The 16,580-nt window shown below is 40.9% G+C and overlaps 4 protein-coding genes across 8 annotated transcripts; 3 read left to right on the forward strand and 1 right to left on the reverse strand.

Annotated features, from left to right (window-relative positions):
- The first annotated feature begins 8 nt into the window (after window positions 1–8).
- On the forward strand, window positions 9–3,104 carry pstk (phosphoseryl-tRNA kinase). Of its 2 annotated transcripts, none has more exons than XM_085416669.1 (6): window positions 9–346; window positions 1,097–1,283; window positions 1,367–1,568; window positions 1,674–1,749; window positions 2,534–2,627; window positions 2,724–3,104. In XM_085416669.1, exons 1-6 carry the CDS (start codon window positions 128–130, stop codon window positions 2,936–2,938), a joined length of 993 nt encoding a protein of 330 aa, XP_085272795.1. In that variant the 5' UTR covers window positions 9–127; the 3' UTR covers window positions 2,939–3,104. The 2 variants fall into 2 exon arrangements, with proteins under 2 accessions (XP_085272795.1, XP_085272794.1); XM_085416668.1 differs by having other exon boundaries at window positions 11–346; window positions 1,046–1,283.
- On the reverse strand, window positions 2,821–7,378 carry LOC146663763 (zinc finger protein Pegasus-like). Of its 2 annotated transcripts, none has more exons than XM_085416665.1 (4): window positions 6,663–7,378; window positions 6,375–6,531; window positions 6,095–6,283; window positions 2,821–5,918 (listed from the first exon to the last, which is right to left on the reverse strand). In XM_085416665.1, the coding sequence occupies exons 2-4, from the start codon at window positions 6,508–6,510 to the stop codon at window positions 4,990–4,992; spliced, it is 1,254 nt and encodes a 417-aa protein (XP_085272791.1). In that variant the 5' UTR covers window positions 6,511–6,531; window positions 6,663–7,378; the 3' UTR covers window positions 2,821–4,989. The 2 variants fall into 2 exon arrangements, with proteins under 2 accessions (XP_085272791.1, XP_085272792.1); XM_085416666.1 differs by having other exon boundaries at window positions 6,812–6,863.
- On the forward strand, window positions 6,323–12,027 carry acadsb (acyl-CoA dehydrogenase short/branched chain). Of its 3 annotated transcripts, XM_085416662.1 has the most exons (12): window positions 6,323–6,456; window positions 7,402–7,508; window positions 7,837–8,002; window positions 8,091–8,191; window positions 8,290–8,496; window positions 9,307–9,477; window positions 9,790–9,915; window positions 10,004–10,096; window positions 10,175–10,264; window positions 10,368–10,505; window positions 10,800–10,899; window positions 11,422–12,027. In XM_085416662.1, the coding sequence occupies exons 2-12, from the start codon at window positions 7,476–7,478 to the stop codon at window positions 11,496–11,498; spliced, it is 1,302 nt and encodes a 433-aa protein (XP_085272788.1). In that variant the 5' UTR covers window positions 6,323–6,456; window positions 7,402–7,475; the 3' UTR covers window positions 11,499–12,027. The 3 variants fall into 3 exon arrangements, with proteins under 3 accessions (XP_085272788.1, XP_085272789.1, XP_085272790.1); XM_085416663.1 differs by lacking the exon at window positions 7,402–7,508 and having other exon boundaries at window positions 6,328–6,456; XM_085416664.1 differs by lacking the exon at window positions 6,323–6,456 and having other exon boundaries at window positions 7,472–7,582.
- A 2,046-nt stretch (window positions 12,028–14,073) lies between these two features.
- Window positions 14,074–16,249, forward strand: hmx3b (H6 family homeobox 3b). The gene is made up of 2 exons (XM_085416670.1): window positions 14,074–14,671; window positions 14,952–16,249. Exons 1-2 carry the CDS (start codon window positions 14,392–14,394, stop codon window positions 15,542–15,544), a joined length of 873 nt encoding a protein of 290 aa, XP_085272796.1. The 5' UTR covers window positions 14,074–14,391; the 3' UTR covers window positions 15,545–16,249.
- Window positions 16,250–16,580: the final 331 nt, after the last annotated feature.

Here is a 16,580-nt window from a genome sequence, read left to right on the forward strand (position 1 = left end):
TTTTGAAGGACGTCGGTAGGAAATGGCACGCGGAAGAATATGAGGAAGTTAATATCCAACATGGCTGCAAACAGAGTACAATTGTAAGTAGTAGAAGCTAGGTTGTGAAGCTGCTCTTTCGTAGCCCATGGCAACTGAGGAGGCCGTGAGTGTCAGCAGGGCTTCGGCCTGTCTGTGTGTCCTCTGCGGGCTACCCGCTGCTGGGAAGTCCACCCTGGCCCGCCGGATTCTCAGTACCGCCGCACAGCATGGATGGAGAGCCACTGTGGTGCCATACGATGACCTGATCCCAGAGCAAGCTTTTCGAACCAAAGTGGTCGAGGATGGTGTTAACCTGCAAGAAATGGTAAGGACATGATTCAAATGTAATGTGAACCAACCATCCTGCGTAATATTATCTATAGTAGGGCATTATGACTATTAGAGAACGCAATCAAAATAGTACAGCTTTACATTAAATAACATAGTTTGGTGCTAATTAACAGAAAAGGTAAAAAAAAAAAAAAAAAATTTAGCTCTTTGACAGCACTAAGTTAGGTCAATGTACCCATCCATGTAAGTAAATTGCATGTGTTCAGTGCTTGAAGATTAGAGGTTAGATTTGTTTTGGGGTCTTTTGGCTAATTCAGGTAACTCTCACTACACTTTTCCATCAAATGTTTTACCCTTTCCCAGTTTAGGAAAGGGTAAAACATTGACATAGATAAAACATCAGATAGTTTAGGCCATGGTAAATTTTAGCACTTGCATCATAGGATATTTGAGGATAAATATTTTGTCCAAGGACACTTCATCATATACAATCCAGGAGCTGGGGATTGACCCAACATTAGTAAACAACCTGCTGTAAGTCTTGAGCCAACATAAACAACAAGCTTCTTAATTTCCCTGTAATGTTACCTTCTGCTACACGATATGTGACTGTATTAATTATTCAAAGTACTTTTATTCTGCAGCAGATTGTTTTTAAAATCCATATTGTCTCCATACATCATAAGTAGCTTGAGTATGTCCTAGTAATTTTAGAACTGATTCTCCTCTCTAGCACACTGAATGGAAGTCACACAGACAAGCTGTGTTGTACTGTATTGAGCAGTTCTTGCAGAAGTCAGAAATACTGCCAGAGGCACCAAGCAGCTCTGGGATCAGTGTTGCTGCCTGGGAACAGTGCACTCAAGGTCTGATGGGGCCTAAAGGTCTGAAGCCACCTCTCGTCTTCCTACTGGACGACAACTTCTACTATCCAAGTATGAGATATGAAGTTTGTCAGCTTGCAAGGAAGTGTAAGACCCCTCTTATCAACTGAATATGCCACTTAACGTATGCGGCTCTTCAAATATTAGGTTAACGTCTTCTGATGTTGCAGATTCGCTGGGTTTCTGCCAGGTCTACCTACAGTGTGATTTAGAATCATGCATCAGCAGAAACCAGAGCAGGTCTCAGCCCGTTCCCACTGAGGTGATACTGGAGATGGTGAAGCGGTTGGAGTCTCCGAATCCTCAGAAGAACTCATGGGAGATTAACAGCATTACACTTAACAGCACAGGAACTGTGTCCAAATCTGACATGTAAGGCAGCAGAAAGAGCAGCCATAAAGATTAATTACCAAAGTCAATTCATAAGTCAGGCTTTAATTTGTTGCCTCTGTGTTCTCCTATGTGGCTTATCCTCAGCCAGAGGGTGATGGAGTTGATCTCCTCTGCACTAAATAACCCACTAAGCCTGGGAGAAGACAACAAAGAACAAAAGGTGCGTCACTGTAGAGTAAACTTGAGACACATGCTAGTGATGTAGCTACAGAAGCAGATCATTTCTATCATTTCTAAAGGTTTAACGTATGAAATAACGCATCGTCAAGAGTCCTCAAATCAACAGTACCTAATCAGAGGGGGCCAACCTCAAGCATGACCCCCCCTTTAAAACAGCCCACAGACCCTAAGGAGTGAGACTGTTTATAAGTGGGTTGTCAGTTGAGTAAAATAGATTTTTGTCTATCTCAGTGGTAAAGAAAGTGACCCAGAGCCTCTTCCATGTAACTCTGAAAGTTTTAACCGTCAGCTATATTGGAACATCATTACACCAAGCTACCGTTAAGGGGATGGATGAGGGATGGGAAAGGAGACAGAGAAGGAAAAAAATGAAGGGGAGGGGTTAAGATATAACAATTATTACCATCATCATCAACATGCAATAATAATAACAATGACTCATTATTAACACATACTGTTTAAAAAAAAAAAAAAACTCACTCATGATCATAAACAACAGTACTAGCAGGTAGTCTTGTCTTGATATTACATAGTAATAACAGGTCCCTTAATACTACATATTATAAGTGGAAAATTAGAAATATATTAAAAGGACGGTTTTGCACTGAGATAAGAATGCATCATTAGTAGTGGAAATACAAGAAGCCAGAGAAATACCATCATGCATAACTGATTTTTTTTTTAATCTATGTTGCTGTTTTCATATATACATTGGTATTGGCTTAAGACATGCACCTGCACATATATCATCATCTATTTTGCAGGATGCTGATCGTCTGAAATGTGCCAATAGTGTTGTCCACCAGGCTGACCAGGCCTGTCGACGCCTCATCTCTGAAGCCATGAAGACTGCCAGAGGTCAGCTTTGGATAATATTTATTATTTCAAGTTTACCAGAGCATGCTGCCACTTGAAGCCTAGCTAAATGATCAACTCGTCTTTCCCTAATTTTAGAGAATAAAGTACCTCCTGAACGCATGAGGTCTTTGGCTGCTCAGCTGAGTGAATCCAAAGCAACGTTTCTTCATAACCTGGGGAAACATTTCCTCCATGAAGTGCCATTTATCCAAGGAGAAGAAATCAACGTAGAGCATGCAGCGAAGAGAGCAGCTGAAATTTTTAATGATGACTTGAAAGAAATCTTGTCTAGAATCATGAATGACAAATAAGCTTGACTGAATAGCCAATGTACTGTATTTTATTAAATGTAAGAATTTAAAAATGCTTTTTTAAAATTATTTTTCTGCTACTAAGTGAAACACTCGTAAATGGTTGTAATGTAATAACTTGGTTATTACAACTGTGAATGAAATGTTTATTTTTTAAAATAAATTCTCCTCAACTGATTTCAGATGTCTACGTGACTTCTCTCCTGATATGGTACAGTGGTGTAATTAAGAGTATCATTATTACATTTTCTGCCCATACTAACATTATCATGTACAAACAAGTTAATGTGTCCAAGATTTGCACAAACGAAAAGCCACTAACATTAGTTCACATTACATGTAACATAATGAGGGTTATATGGGATCTATAGAGCTTAGAAAGAAAAGCGTCTGGACTTCTTTAAGTTTCTTGAAGATGTTTCACCTCTCATCCAAGAAGCTTCTTCAGTTCTAGGGTCAAATGGTGGAGAGTCCCAGATTTTAAGCCCTGTGGGAGTGTCCCTCCAAGAGGGACAATGGACCCCCTTTTGATCCTCTACCTAATCATACGAGCCAAGGTGTGAAAACGGGTGTAGGTCACAATCAGCCATGGTTTCATGTAAGCTCATTGTGAAACCCTATCATGTGATTTCCTGAGGTCAGATGGCCCAGAATGTGAATGGGCGTTGCGGCGTCTGGGAAGGGAACTCAAACTGGATTATAGATGGCAGACAGCTGGCATCATAAACCACCCCAGGTTATATGGGATCTTTAATATGGCTCAGCATTGGCTAATATACAGACAGTAAGTGGCTACAATTAATTTTAAAGTTGTATGTACACAAAGTTACTTGAGACAGTATATAAATATTTTTTAAAAAGGGATATAATACAACTAAAAAACAAAACAAAAAAAACCTACTAATTGTAGTCTCTGAGGTTACATATAAATAAATATTAGAACTACAACTCCCACTGAGGAATGTGTCTGGCTAATTTAACCATGATTGAGACTTTGGTGTATAATTATTAGGCATACAAGCAATTTACAAATGGTGGTGAGAATGGCACCTCGACGGCTCCACTGTGAATACAAAGCTGGTTGAGCTTGAAATGTTTGGTGCTTAATACTGCTTTGGTGTTGTATTTTTTTTTAAAAAGCCCCACACCCAACAGCCACAACATTAAAACCACCCTCATAATATTGAATTGGGCCCCACCTTCCTGCTGGAAAACAGAGATCTAAGCATTCACAGTGTGGACACAGCACCTTTGGGATGTTGGAAGCAGGGTGATTCACTGTGGGGCTTGTTATGGGTGTGCTAATATGTGCCACGTGAGTGCTACACATTGTGCCACATGCAAAATCTTCCCATCTGAACACTGGCAAATGAACTGGTACTTGTATAGCTGCAAGACTTCATTCACCCAATCACACCACACATTCACACAGCACTTTGTAACATTCTCACGTACACTCCAACTGATACTTTGGGGGCAGTTTGAGGGTTCAGTAGCTTACCCAAGGATACTTTGAGGATCAACCAACCAACCTTCCAGTTAGTAGACAGGCCACAGAAGCCCATTTCATTGCACTGTAACTAGATAATCACTGTTATTCATTTTGCCTGTCAGTGGTTTCAATGTTCTGGCTGATCAGTGTATATAGCTGCCTTTATAAATGTGATTACTCAACAGGCTGAATGAAATCCTAATGACTCACTCCAAAGTGATGAAACACTGCAAATCCCATCCCAGTCTAATGCCAAACCCAATAAGTTGCATGAGCAAAGGAGTACAGCTATCACAAGGCATTAACTAACTCTCACAACAAACTATGATGTGTTGTAAAGTGTCATTTGTGGTTTTGTACGTTCACAACTAATACGACAAGCCCAAAGTAGGGATCAAGGTAGAAAAGCAGTAAGGCAACAGTATAGTGCAGATGTAGAAGTGTAAAATGAAAAAACAACTTAAAACATGAAATGTTAAACAGTCTCACTATGTTTAGTTGCTAAATATAACCAATATAATAAAAACAAGGGCTCCATATAAGTCTGTGCTGTCAGGAATCACTTTTTATGTTGGCCACGGGCAAAATGGCAGGCAAAATCGTATTTGTCTGCGCATTTATGCCCACAGCTGTTGCACTGGAATGGATGTTCATAGCCGTGGCAGCCCATGTGAATAGTGTAGAGGATATTGTCAGAAAAGTGAATATCACAATGTTGGCAATTATACACGACCTGCTGGTCCGGTATAGTCAGGGCAGGGGCGGGTGTGCCCGACTGGCTGTTGCTAACACACGCAGTCAGAGCGTTCATGTTGTTCTCAAAGCCAAGGCTCAGAGCAGGACTACAGTTCTCGTGGCGTGAGGTGGGAGATTCTTTTTTAAGTGATGATATCTGCACTCCATTTGAGCACATTGCAACCTGTTCACTGGAGACATTATGTATTAGGATGGGCTTCTCATCTTTTATTGACTCCCTGTCTGGGGACACGGGAGTCTGAGACTCAGGGTGGAGCTCAGCCAACTGACCGGCTAGTGTAGACACCTGGTCGAGTGGGTTTTTAAAAGTCAAACCATTAGCACTCCTGTTGCGACTTTCCTTCTCATCTACCCTGGGAGCGTTCTTATACTCGCTGCTGTTTAAATGGTGGATTTTGTGAGACAAGTCAGTCAGAAAATCCGATTTTGGCATCATCACAGAGGCCGGGTTGAGATTGATCAGGAGGCGCCGCCCGAACCCCAGCGAAGCTGTCCTCTTCTGCAAAGCGCTCAGCATTCTCTTGTTGGAGAAAGGAGAGCGTGCCACCCTGGTGGGCAAAAGCTTGTGGCGGCGTCGCCGATGGTGTGACAGGTTGCTGCGGTCACTGCATCGGAAGGCGCAGAGGTCACACTTGTAGGGCTTCTCTCCTGTGTGTGAGCGCATGTGGGCTTCCAAGTGACGCTCATACGCAGATGCAAATGGGCACAGCTGACAGCGGTGAGGCTTTTCTCCTGGGCAAGGAAATAATTGCAGTTATAACTCTGATATTAACCAGCATATTTTACTGTGATGGTTTGCACAGAGGTAGGGAAGTGTCTATTAGACAAGGTTTAGACAAGGTGAAGCTTTTCAGTATTTCACTTTATCAGCTGTATATTGGGAATATTTACATGGTGGGAACGCTGACCTGTGTGGATGCGGATATGCTCTATTAAGCGAGCCATGCCCTTGTTTGCATAGCTGCAGTAGCTGCATTTATACTTTCCATCGCAGGTCCTCTCCAGGCCATCCATCTGCACATCTGACCCATCCTCCACAGACAGTCTCACCTCCACAGACGGGGGGTCCAGACCATTTTGCTCGCACCTTGGGGCAACTACAAACAAACACAGCATGACTTCAACATATGATTTTTCTTAGAAAACACGTAAATCAGTTGTTTGTATATTAGTGTGCTTCCTTCTCACCGGCTTGAAACGACTCCGCTGTCTCTTTTTCACCACACACGGAGCCTGAAATCATGTTGACATGCTGGGTTTGCTGGGTCAGGTATTCTTGAAATTCCTTTACAAAATCCACGGGCTCGGTCTTTATCTCCTCCATGTTCCTTCTCGTGTGCTGAGCCTGAAGAAAAAGATTCAAATGTGATGGCGATGTACTACAAGTCTGCTTTGGTATTCTGACAGCAGCTAACCTACTGCTGCTAGCGTTCTTAATGACTAGCCTACTGCTTTTAGCAGCAGCGCTAACATTACCTAGATTTAAGCTCTTGTATTTTAAATTTTAACACCCAAATTAAGCACAATCGTTACTGTGGTCCATATTTTGCCGTAACAACTCTAACAAACGCTTTTTCTTCGAGCTAACAGCAGAGTTGGGACAGTTTATCATCTCATGCTGTTACCTGGCGAACATGCGATCGCTTCCGTTTTTTCTGATATGTTAGCGGCCACCCAAACGCAACTGTTGCCTTCTCTATTATCGGAAAAACATAGCCTATGTTTATTTTCGTATGGGGCTGTCGTTCTCTTTCTCCCTCTCACTCTATCTATAATATATAACTGGTTGTCATTAATATATATTTATATATATTTATTTATTATATTTTTTAATATGTATAAATCTGACTGCGTGAACCACACGGATCACACACAGAGATCTGAATACGCGCACATGGGTTTCAGTACGCACAAACAGATGGAAACACACGCACATTCTCACAAGTCTTCAACAATGGCCCTATATTTTTGCACAGGACACATATATGACACTGACATAAGTTTGTATATTTCGTTTGATTTCTTAATTTAATAAGTACATACAAAAAGTTAAAAATTCACAACATTAACAGGACAGACAGTGAAGCACTTGCCATTTATGTTTTTTTTCTCCACTCCTGCTCATAACGATAATCCCACAAGGACATGTTAATGATTAATGTATTGCCATTAAAGTCTCCTACATAGTGTAACTTCTCGTGTCTGACTCTTACAGGAGGTCACTGAAGGCAGAAATAGAAATGAGCCCTCTGGTGGACGTACGCTGCTGAACGTTTCATAACAAACATCATGGCTATCCCGTTGGTCAGGATTTTCTCAAAGGTTATACAGAATATTTAGGTCATTATTATTTGCATTTGAAGAGTTTCTGCGCTCATTTGAATATCTTTTCTACGGTATAACCCTTTTTTATCATTGAATTTTGTAACCTCTCTGGCTCTTGCCTACGTGACGTTTTTAGCTAACTGATGCTAATATTTGCTAAAGCTCAAACCTAAGTAGTTTCATCCCAAAATAGTTTCAACACTCAATCCTCAAACAGTGGTCAACCGTGCCCGAGATTACTGCGTAATGCTCAGTCACACTGTGTGTTCATTACTAATTATTTTCTAAGCGATGTTACATATTTCTACTGCTGTTTGTTTTTCAGTCTTTCAAACAACTCTCTCGTCCATGGGGGGCATGCCAGGTAGGATGGAGGAGCACTTCCTCCAGATCTGTCCCAGATGTGGCTTCACACCATCCCGCCGAGGTGGTCTCCTCTTTCCCTCCACTTCAGACATACACAGAGGAGGAAGGCATGATGAGGGAAGCAGGTAAGCAGGACCTCTTGTTTCATGTTGTAGTGCACAGCTGGAGACAGGGTTTCTTAAAACGCTAAATATCTGCATTGCTGCTTGACAGTGAAAAAATATGCACAGGAGCGCATCTTCCCACTTGTGTCACAAATGGATGAGAATTCGCAGATGGATAAGGAAGTGATCAAATCCCTCTTTGAACAAGGTGTACGTAACTAATTTAATCGTGAATTAACGTATATGTCATTAAAAGTACGCCAGTGTGTCATTTTTTCCCCTTCTAGTGACTCATTTGATTTTTGCAGCTCATGGGCATTGAGATCGACCCCGAATATGGCGGGACTGGCTCCTCGTTTTTCTCCTCTATTCTGGTCATCGAGGAGCTGGCGAAGGTGGATCCCTCTGTGGCTGTACTATGTGACATCCAGAACACTCTGATCAACACGCTGTTTGTCAAACTCGGTACCCCAGCTCAGAAAGAGAAGTACCTCAATCGACTGTCAACAGACATGGTAAGCAGCTTGATAATCTGGAAGAAATAAAAACAGTGTACATCAATTCAATGTTAATGTTGTCAAGTGCAACTGATTAATGTTTTCTGATCATGCTTTCAATTCTGTTTAGTTTTATTTATTTATTTAGTGCTCACAGCAGCAGTTGAGTAAAGGAGTGGACATGGTCAGCAACAAGACTATTTAATTGAAGTGTTTAAATGATGCTTAATTGCTACTAAGGGGCCTAAAGGGTAATATGAAAATATCTCAGACAGTGATTTTACATTTTAATATTGCCAAGTTTATGTGAGCCCTTATAAATTGTGGTCTCAGTTTTCTGTTCTTAGTTTATACAAGAGAAACCTGGTGTGGTCTTCTGCTGCTCCAGCTCATCTGCTTCAAGAGCACTGAAAGATGCTCTTCTCCAGGACTTGGCCATAACCAATAGTGATTAATTGCCTTTTATCATGAAATAAGCATGGCCTTCCACTGAATAAGACACCTTCGATATGCATTTATGTGTCCTTTTACTGTCACGAATTCTGGCTTTTGAGCTTGTACACTGTTGGTCTTTCTCCTCATTAGTCCAAAGATTTGCTATTTGATTCCAAAAATCATCAAAAAAAAGGAAACATTCTTTGTTTTATCATTCATCATGTGATTTGTGTTCTTTGTACTGGTTTAATCTGCTGTTAAGTCAAAGAGCTTTATTTATATATATACATATATATATGCCGTTCTTTTTTGGAAACCGTATGTGTAATTTCTCTATATTTGTTCCTTGTTTATTTGTATTTTATATTAGTATTTTTGTATTATTTATACCAGATTGGAAGCTTCTGTCTCTCTGAAGCAGAGTCGGGAAGCGATGCTTTTGCTCTGAAGACGCGTGCTGAAAAGCACAAGGACTATTATGTAATCAATGGATCCAAGATGTGGATCAGTAATGCAGAGCATGCTGGTGTTTTCCTGGTAATGGCCAATGTGGATCTCTCTGCTGTGAGTAACTGCTGATGTTTCTATTCTCAGAGTGTGCAGTATTTCTTTTTGAGCCTAGATTTTTAAGGCCCCTCTCAACAGTCGCTTCTGAGCTTATAAGCTAATAACAATATATTGATTGCGTTTTTTTCTTTATCTTGGAAATTACCAAGACATGCTGGATTTTTTTTTATCAAATTCATTTAACAAAAACATCAAGTGAAACTATACTTTATAATACCCACCCTCTATAGGTTCTATTGATGCTTTGTGGTGATTAAATGCGTTCCCCTGTGACAGAAAGGTAAATATAAAGTCATCTTTGTTTGGCAGGGATACAGAGGCATCACCTGCTTCATCGTGGACCGGGACACCGAGGGGCTAGAAATTGGCAAGAAGGAGAACAAGCTTGGACTGCGGGCCTCCTCCACCTGCCCGCTCAACTTTGACAATGTCAAGGTGCGACCATACATCATGTACGTTACCAGAGAAATGCCTGGCAAGTGCGTTAGATAGATTTTTTTTTAAACTCTGCTCTCTGTTCTAGGTGCCAGAGAAGAACATTTTAGGAGAGATCGGTCATGGCTATAAGTATGCCATCGGGATGTTGAATGAGGGTAGGATTGGAATAGCAGCACAGGTAAATTAAAACACAAAATCTGCTCTGTTAAAATGTCAAATTCAGCAGGGCGGTGTTCTAACTCTGTGTGTGTTTCAGATGCTTGGATTGGCACAGGGTTGCTTTGATCACACTGTTCCTTACACCAGACAGAGGGTGCAGTTTGGAAAACGTATCTTTGACTTCCAGGTCACGATCCATATTTGGACTTTGGATTTTTTACAACACCTTGTGGTGATAAGGCTTGGTTCAATAAATTCTGATGCTGCTTTTGGTGCTCCTTATATTCCAGGGGATGCAGCACCAAATTGCCCATGTAGCAACACAGATTGAAGCCGCTCGGCTGTTGACGTACAACGCTGCTCGTCTGAAAGAAGCCGGAAGAACTTTCATTAAAGAGGCCTGCATGGCTAAATACTTCAGCGCAGAGGTGAGCTTACTGTTTTTGTGGTAGTACACTGTAGGACAGAATAAGGATATTTTTGGACCTGTTTAGGTATGTTGCCATAACGTTATTTGTGTCATGATTTCATACAACCAATGGTAGAAGAAGTAAAAGTTGTTGCTGAGACTCTCCTGAAGCCATGGCAGTTTTTAGGTTCTGTTACATCCTATCATTTCTGTGATATCTCTGCTGCTATCTCAGCTAGTAATTATTTTTACAAGTTCAACTCAAAAAGTCTTTTTATTTTCTCTGTCTCTTTTTATAATTTACTTTCTTCAGGTTGCCACCCTTACCACATCAAAGTGCATCGAGTGGATGGGAGGAGTAGGCTTCACTAAAGACTACCCTATTGAAAAATACTACAGAGACTGTAAAATTGGTGAGCCTAACTCGACAAACGTGCTTGGACTCTGGATCACTCTGCAAATATTGGCTTGTGTTTGTATGCTGTTAGTGAGATTGCTGCTTAAATAAGGTGTACTTAGTGTAACTGTGGCTGGAGTCCTACTGTGAAAAGAACGAAACTTGTGAGTGCTACAGGAGGGTCAGGTGTAGATGTTCGTGATTGGAGCAGAGTGGGGCGGAGAGAGAAGGCCCGATAGCAGTGGCTGTAATTGGACTCTGCTGGAATTCTCCAGTCTGACCCCTCAGAGTGCCATTATACCAGCACACAGCCAAGGAAGCTGCCATTTCAAAATGTTACTTTTCCTTTCATCACTGCCACTTTGGCTCCCGAGCTCTCTGGCTGGAGCACCGGCAGACCTAGCTCCACGCTAAGCCTCCTTGTCTCCTGCTAGTGAAAGCGGCGGATGCATGTAGTGTGCAGAGGAGTTTGACAAAATGGACTTTGTTGTGTATGGCAGGAATCTGTGCTAATGCTTTGTTTTCTCTCTTTGTGCAGGTACCATTTATGAGGGCACGACGAATATCCAGCTGTCCACTATGGCCAAGTTCATTGATAAGGAGTACAATGTTTGAAACTCTATGAGCAAAGCCTAAACGATTGTACTCTGCGATGTTACACTCCGCATTTTTCCCCCCAGTGATTATAAAGGGATTGATCCAGACCATACTACTATAGATTAGTTCTCGTGCAGCAGCTCATAGTTACTGGTGTTTTGGTTACGTTTCTTCAGGTTTAGAGATAAAGCTGCTCTGGTTTAATGATGTTTATTTTGCTTTTTGTATTCAGTGAGCTTTCCATCGATTCAAATACAATGAGTAACAAACTGTATATCATTTTAAGACCTTTACAACCTTCACCCCACATTTGTTCTAGGATTATTATTAATGTAACAGTAACATAAATGATCCATACATTTGCAATGTGGGAGTTAGTTGTTGAAAGCTGATGATTAGGATTATGTTTTGGTGCCTTCGGAAGATTTGCGATTACTGAGATCAGTGATGTAAAGGTGTGTGTTCTCTCTGTATGATTCTACATCCTTTTAGGAAGTCATCTGTAAAGAATGATCTGTCAGTACTATTAAATGTGAAGTATGCTGTAGTGCAGTGTATGGTTGTTTGTATTTGCTGAGGAGTCCAGGTTAATACCAAGTTCTCTCACTAGATGGCAGCATTTTCCCGAGTGACAGCCGCTCACAGAAGCGGCAGTCAATTATCATGTCTTTTAACAGCTTGTCACCTCTAATGATATTTTATATCAATTTAATTATGCCGGTGCTTCAGATGAAAAGAGCTCGCCTTGCATAATTAACTCATTGATAATTTTGTGGGTGTGACTGATTAAATTTGCACAGGCTACATGTGCTGTGCAAAATAAGGTCTATTGTTTGAACAGCTTTTAAACTTTTAGCCAAGACTTCTTACAAATAATTATGTGGTGATATTTTTTATTACTTTTAAATAATGGAGAGGGAAAAATTAAAACAGACACGGATACTATTTGATGATTTTCATTAGTCACACCGTTTCCTAATACAGAAACTTAATGTTTTTGTAGCAGATAATTTTATATTAAAATTTGCTTTTGCTTCTTATTTCATGTATTTGTATAATACATTTGAAAAATGTATTATACAAATAAAAATTTAGGATTATGTGTGTGTTTCTAAACGATCAGTATAATTCTTGACACCACCACTGTATCTGTAACAAAAGCTTTGAATTTAAATATGAATTGAGTGTTATTTACTGCTGGGACTTTGCTGATAGAAGTTAGAATCAAACGTGCTAGGCTGCAGTGTAATTGCATACAAACACCTGTTCTTTAAACCTAAATTTCTGTCTTTTTTTAATCACATAAAGATAGAACAGAAAATCAAGCCTGCATTTACATCACTGATTGAGTGTACTTTGTTTGCCCCTCTGATCCACTCTGACTCGTGGACCCTCCCCCCCTCTCTTTAATGAACATAATCTGATGAAAACACAGCTATTTGCTTTTCACTTTGCATCGGCAAAATGCTGCTCAGCTAGCCTCTTTCTCCGCCCCCATCTTTAACACAGCTATGAGACCTCTAATTATGCAAGGATTCAAGTAGCTTTTCACAAAACACAGTGTTGTCCTCTAGAGCTGGAGAGCGCTCCACGAGCTAAAAGGACAGGCTGCATATTTGCAGGTTGAGCAAATTCAATTTGTTTGATTAGTTCTCTGCATTTGCTTCAACTTTGGTTTAAATGGTGCATCTTAAATGTTTTTAGTGTCTCTTTTTTTTCTTTGTGTATGCCTATACCAAATAGACACGCAAAATGTTGATATCTCTTCCGTTTTTGGAGATATATGCTCTTAGTCTAAATAGAGATCAGAAAAGCAGTGTACTTATAAATTCATTTTCTTTCCTGGTCTTTCTTTCGTTCATCATACGCACAAATAAAATGTGACCAAACAGCTCTTATACATGTCTCTTCAGGTACACAATTGAAATTTGCTTAATTCAAGTACTAGCACTGTTGTATGTGTGACAGAAACAGGCCTATTGTCATCCTCGCGCATTAGATCACCTGCTGCCCCTGTGGGTTTGTCTGCTTTGGTACTAAGCTGATGTGAAAAGACTTTATCACGATGGTTAAACATTCAATTTGATGTCTGCCTGTAGCGCTTCCTGGCTAATAAAATTACACCGAAGTCAATGCGCTCCGGTGCAGGTGAAACGAACAGCTTTCCTGCCGAACACACGCGCGTCAGGACGCAACAGAATAGTGGCACGCCGAAATCGTGCGTCATAGTGTTCAGCGTCCGCGTTTAATGACAAAAATCATTAAATGACTAAATATTTAACAATTTTCTGAATCTTTTTGTGCGTTAAGAATAATACTTCGCCATTTTGTTATTGTATATCGTAGCTTACATTCGTGCGTAAACCCTATGCGTAATTTGTTTAATAAGGCTAAGTTGCTTGATTTCGCTGGACCATTTAATCAATGGACCATTTATTCAATTTACTGACAGGTAATTGTGGCTCGCGCACACCCCTCATAACCCTGATACATTTTCCTCTTTTATCTAATTGGTTGACAAGTGGGTGCGTACTGCTGAGCCCGAAGCCAAAACTCTCGCGCGGCCTTTTTCTTTGGAGTCCATTCTTGTCAGACCCCCACGCGGTTTCATCTCAAATCCCATTTGCTATTGTACCTGTCCAATAGCAGCGACCGAGCACGCTTTAACTCGGATGGCATTTTTATTTCATCACTACGGTCGGGAGCAAGTCTGACTCAGTGATCTCTGCGCTCTCACGCTGATCATTCTCGTGGGGGGGAAGCTGGGCACAGCTTTACGCGACTTTCTGAGTTTTCCCTCCATCTTATGCGAACTATTTTAGCTCGGACTTTAACGCCAGAGAATCCTTTAGATCTGTTTAATATCTTTTTTCAGCTTTTGATGGTGATCCCTGTCGGACAGTAAACGGTGATGGCAGACTCTGATACTCAAGAGGCTCGCCAACCTGCAAAAGACTCGCCGTTCTCCATAAAGAACCTGCTGAATATTGAAGACAAACCCACGAAGCCAAAAAGCATCCTCAGCTCGCACAAGGGGGTTTTGGAAGGCAGTTTCTTTTCTCGGCTCGGTGATTTGTCTGTTCCTCGATTTGAGCTGCCAGCACAGAGAATTGGACTATCCGCGCAATATCTGGAAAGAGCATCTACCTGGTGGTACCCCTACACGCTTGGAGCACATTTTAGGACTGGAGGTAAATTATTGTTTTGCTTTAGACGAGGGACGTATAGTGTTTTAATATTAATTCACGTTCTTCTATCGGAAAAAGCTGTGGTGTATTCAACATCGTGAATGGATACGTAAATCTTAATAAAAACGTTTTAAATACTTTAAACTCTAAATTAAACTTAATGTATCCCAACAATAAACCAATTACATAAAGGGGAAAATAGAATAGAGGTAGGATAGCTTTCACTGCAGAATTGTTTGTCGTTGAAGAATAGGTTTTAACAAAATAAAATGTTTTTCTCCAGGGTCTGAGAAGGTCAGCTTAAGAGAAGCATCACAGGCACCGGACAGGCGCTCTCCGGATCTCCAGAAAAGTGATCAAGATGCCAAAGATGAAAGCGCCGACGATGACATCGCCCTGGATGAAAGTGACTCGGAGGAGCCAAAGAAAGAAACAGACCAGGAGGACGACTGGAGGAGAAAAAACGACGAGCTGGACTCCGAGAAGAAGCCCTGTCGGAAGAAGAAGACGCGCACCGTGTTTTCCAGAAGTCAGGTCTTTCAGCTGGAGTCCACTTTCGACATTAAGCGCTACCTGAGCAGCTCAGAGAGGGCAGGCCTAGCCGCGTCTCTGCACTTAACCGAGACGCAGGTGAAAATCTGGTTCCAGAACCGGAGGAATAAGTGGAAAAGGCAGCTGGCCGCCGAGCTGGAGGCGGCCAACCTGAGCCATGCGGCGGCACAGAGGATTGTGCGGGTTCCCATACTCTACCACGAGAATGGAGCCCCAGAAACGAGCGGGGGCCCTGCTACAAACTCACCGGGCGGCCAGGCACTCCTGGCTTTCCCCCACCACATGTACTATTCTCACCCAGTCCCACTGCTGAGACCCGTTTAACATTTGTGTCATAAAGCATTGTACATATGTTTTTAAATGAGAGTGATTAACTGAAAAAAAATTGTTTTGTATATTTTGTAGATTGAACGGACACAGTTATTATTATTATTATTATTATTATTATTATTATTATTATTTGTAATCATGCTTTCTTCTACTAAAGTGTCCTTGAGCAAGACAGGGTCCCTTTTACAGCTCCCACGCGTGTGGGGAACAAAAGTAATGGATTTTCTGGTTATTTTCTTTTTTCTTTTTAATTATTATGATCCATTTTGGGTGCATATATTTGAACGTATTAAGTTGAACAGGGTTGGCTGTCTATATGTAATTTACAGAGATTTGTGTCAGTGTTTGAATGTGGAATTAAATATTTTAATATTTTTCAATATTGTGCAATACTGTTGGCTTTAAATTAGGCTGCCAGCCTTTGTCTCCCATAGGCCTATAGCTCACTTGGTAATAGTCAGGACAATCATGTCATTCTTAAAAGACACCCCCCCCCCCCCCCCCCCCCCCACCACCACCACCACCACCAAAAAAACAACTGCAGATGATACAGGCATTTGTCTTTTTGACGCAGTGGTTGGCGTAATTTTAAAGCCATGAAAAAGCCAAAAAAGCCTCTGTTTTTTGTGTATGGTTTTCTTCTGATGTTGTTATTGAAATTCTGTATATTATATGGTCTCGCACTCAGTAAAAATTAATTCAAGCAAGAAATGTTTCCTTTTATATAGCCTTGGTGTGTGCAACACGAATGTTTATTCAAGTCATGTCGTTCTTGGTTTCAAACATTTGTGAGGGGTATGTTCTTAAGGGTTCTTAAGCTTCCTCTAATGCTGATCCGTGTTTTATTTTCGAGCCTATCGAAAATAAAACACGGATCAGCATTAGAGTGGCAACAATATTTATACCGATCACTTAGAAAAATAAACAACTGCATTCTAAATAATAGGAACGTTGGATGAACCAAATGTTGGGTTTCTGTGAAGCATTTAGGCCTCAACGTCAGCTCTTTTCATCATATAATTTTTGCTTT

Source organism: Rhamphochromis longiceps, linkage group LG8, assembly GCF_057381845.1.
Source record: "Rhamphochromis longiceps isolate RC_006_pf linkage group LG8, R_longiceps_female_GT1.1, whole genome shotgun sequence".
Taxonomy (NCBI): Eukaryota; Metazoa; Chordata; class Actinopteri; order Cichliformes; family Cichlidae; genus Rhamphochromis; species Rhamphochromis longiceps.

Coding starts and splice junctions, on each gene's coding strand:
- pstk (XM_085416668.1), top strand. CDS start 128: ATGGCAACTGAGGAGGCCGTGAGTGTCAGCAGGGCTTCGGCCTGTCTG. Junction 347..1,045: donor GTGTTAACCTGCAAGAAATG/GTAAGGACATGA, acceptor TCTCCTCTCTAG/CACACTGAATGGAAGTCACA. Junction 1,569..1,673: donor ACTGTGTCCAAATCTGACAT/GTAAGGCAGCAG, acceptor GCTTATCCTCAG/CCAGAGGGTGATGGAGTTGA.
- LOC146663763 (XM_085416665.1), bottom strand. CDS start 6,510: ATGGAGGAGATAAAGACCGAGCCCGTGGATTTTGTAAAGGAATTTCAA. Junction 6,284..6,374: donor AGCGGAGTCGTTTCAAGCCG/GTGAGAAGGAAG, acceptor GTTTGTTTGTAG/TTGCCCCAAGGTGCGAGCAA. Junction 5,919..6,094: donor GCATATCCGCATCCACACAG/GTCAGCGTTCCC, acceptor TTCCTTGCCCAG/GAGAAAAGCCTCACCGCTGT.
- acadsb (XM_085416662.1), top strand. CDS start 7,476: ATGGCTATCCCGTTGGTCAGGATTTTCTCAAAG. Junction 8,003..8,090: donor AGGCATGATGAGGGAAGCAG/GTAAGCAGGACC, acceptor GCTGCTTGACAG/TGAAAAAATATGCACAGGAG. Junction 9,916..10,003: donor TCAACTTTGACAATGTCAAG/GTGCGACCATAC, acceptor TCTCTGTTCTAG/GTGCCAGAGAAGAACATTTT.
- hmx3b (XM_085416670.1), top strand. CDS start 14,392: ATGGCAGACTCTGATACTCAAGAGGCTCGCCAACCTGCAAAAGACTCG. Junction 14,672..14,951: donor AGCACATTTTAGGACTGGAG/GTAAATTATTGT, acceptor GTTTTTCTCCAG/GGTCTGAGAAGGTCAGCTTA.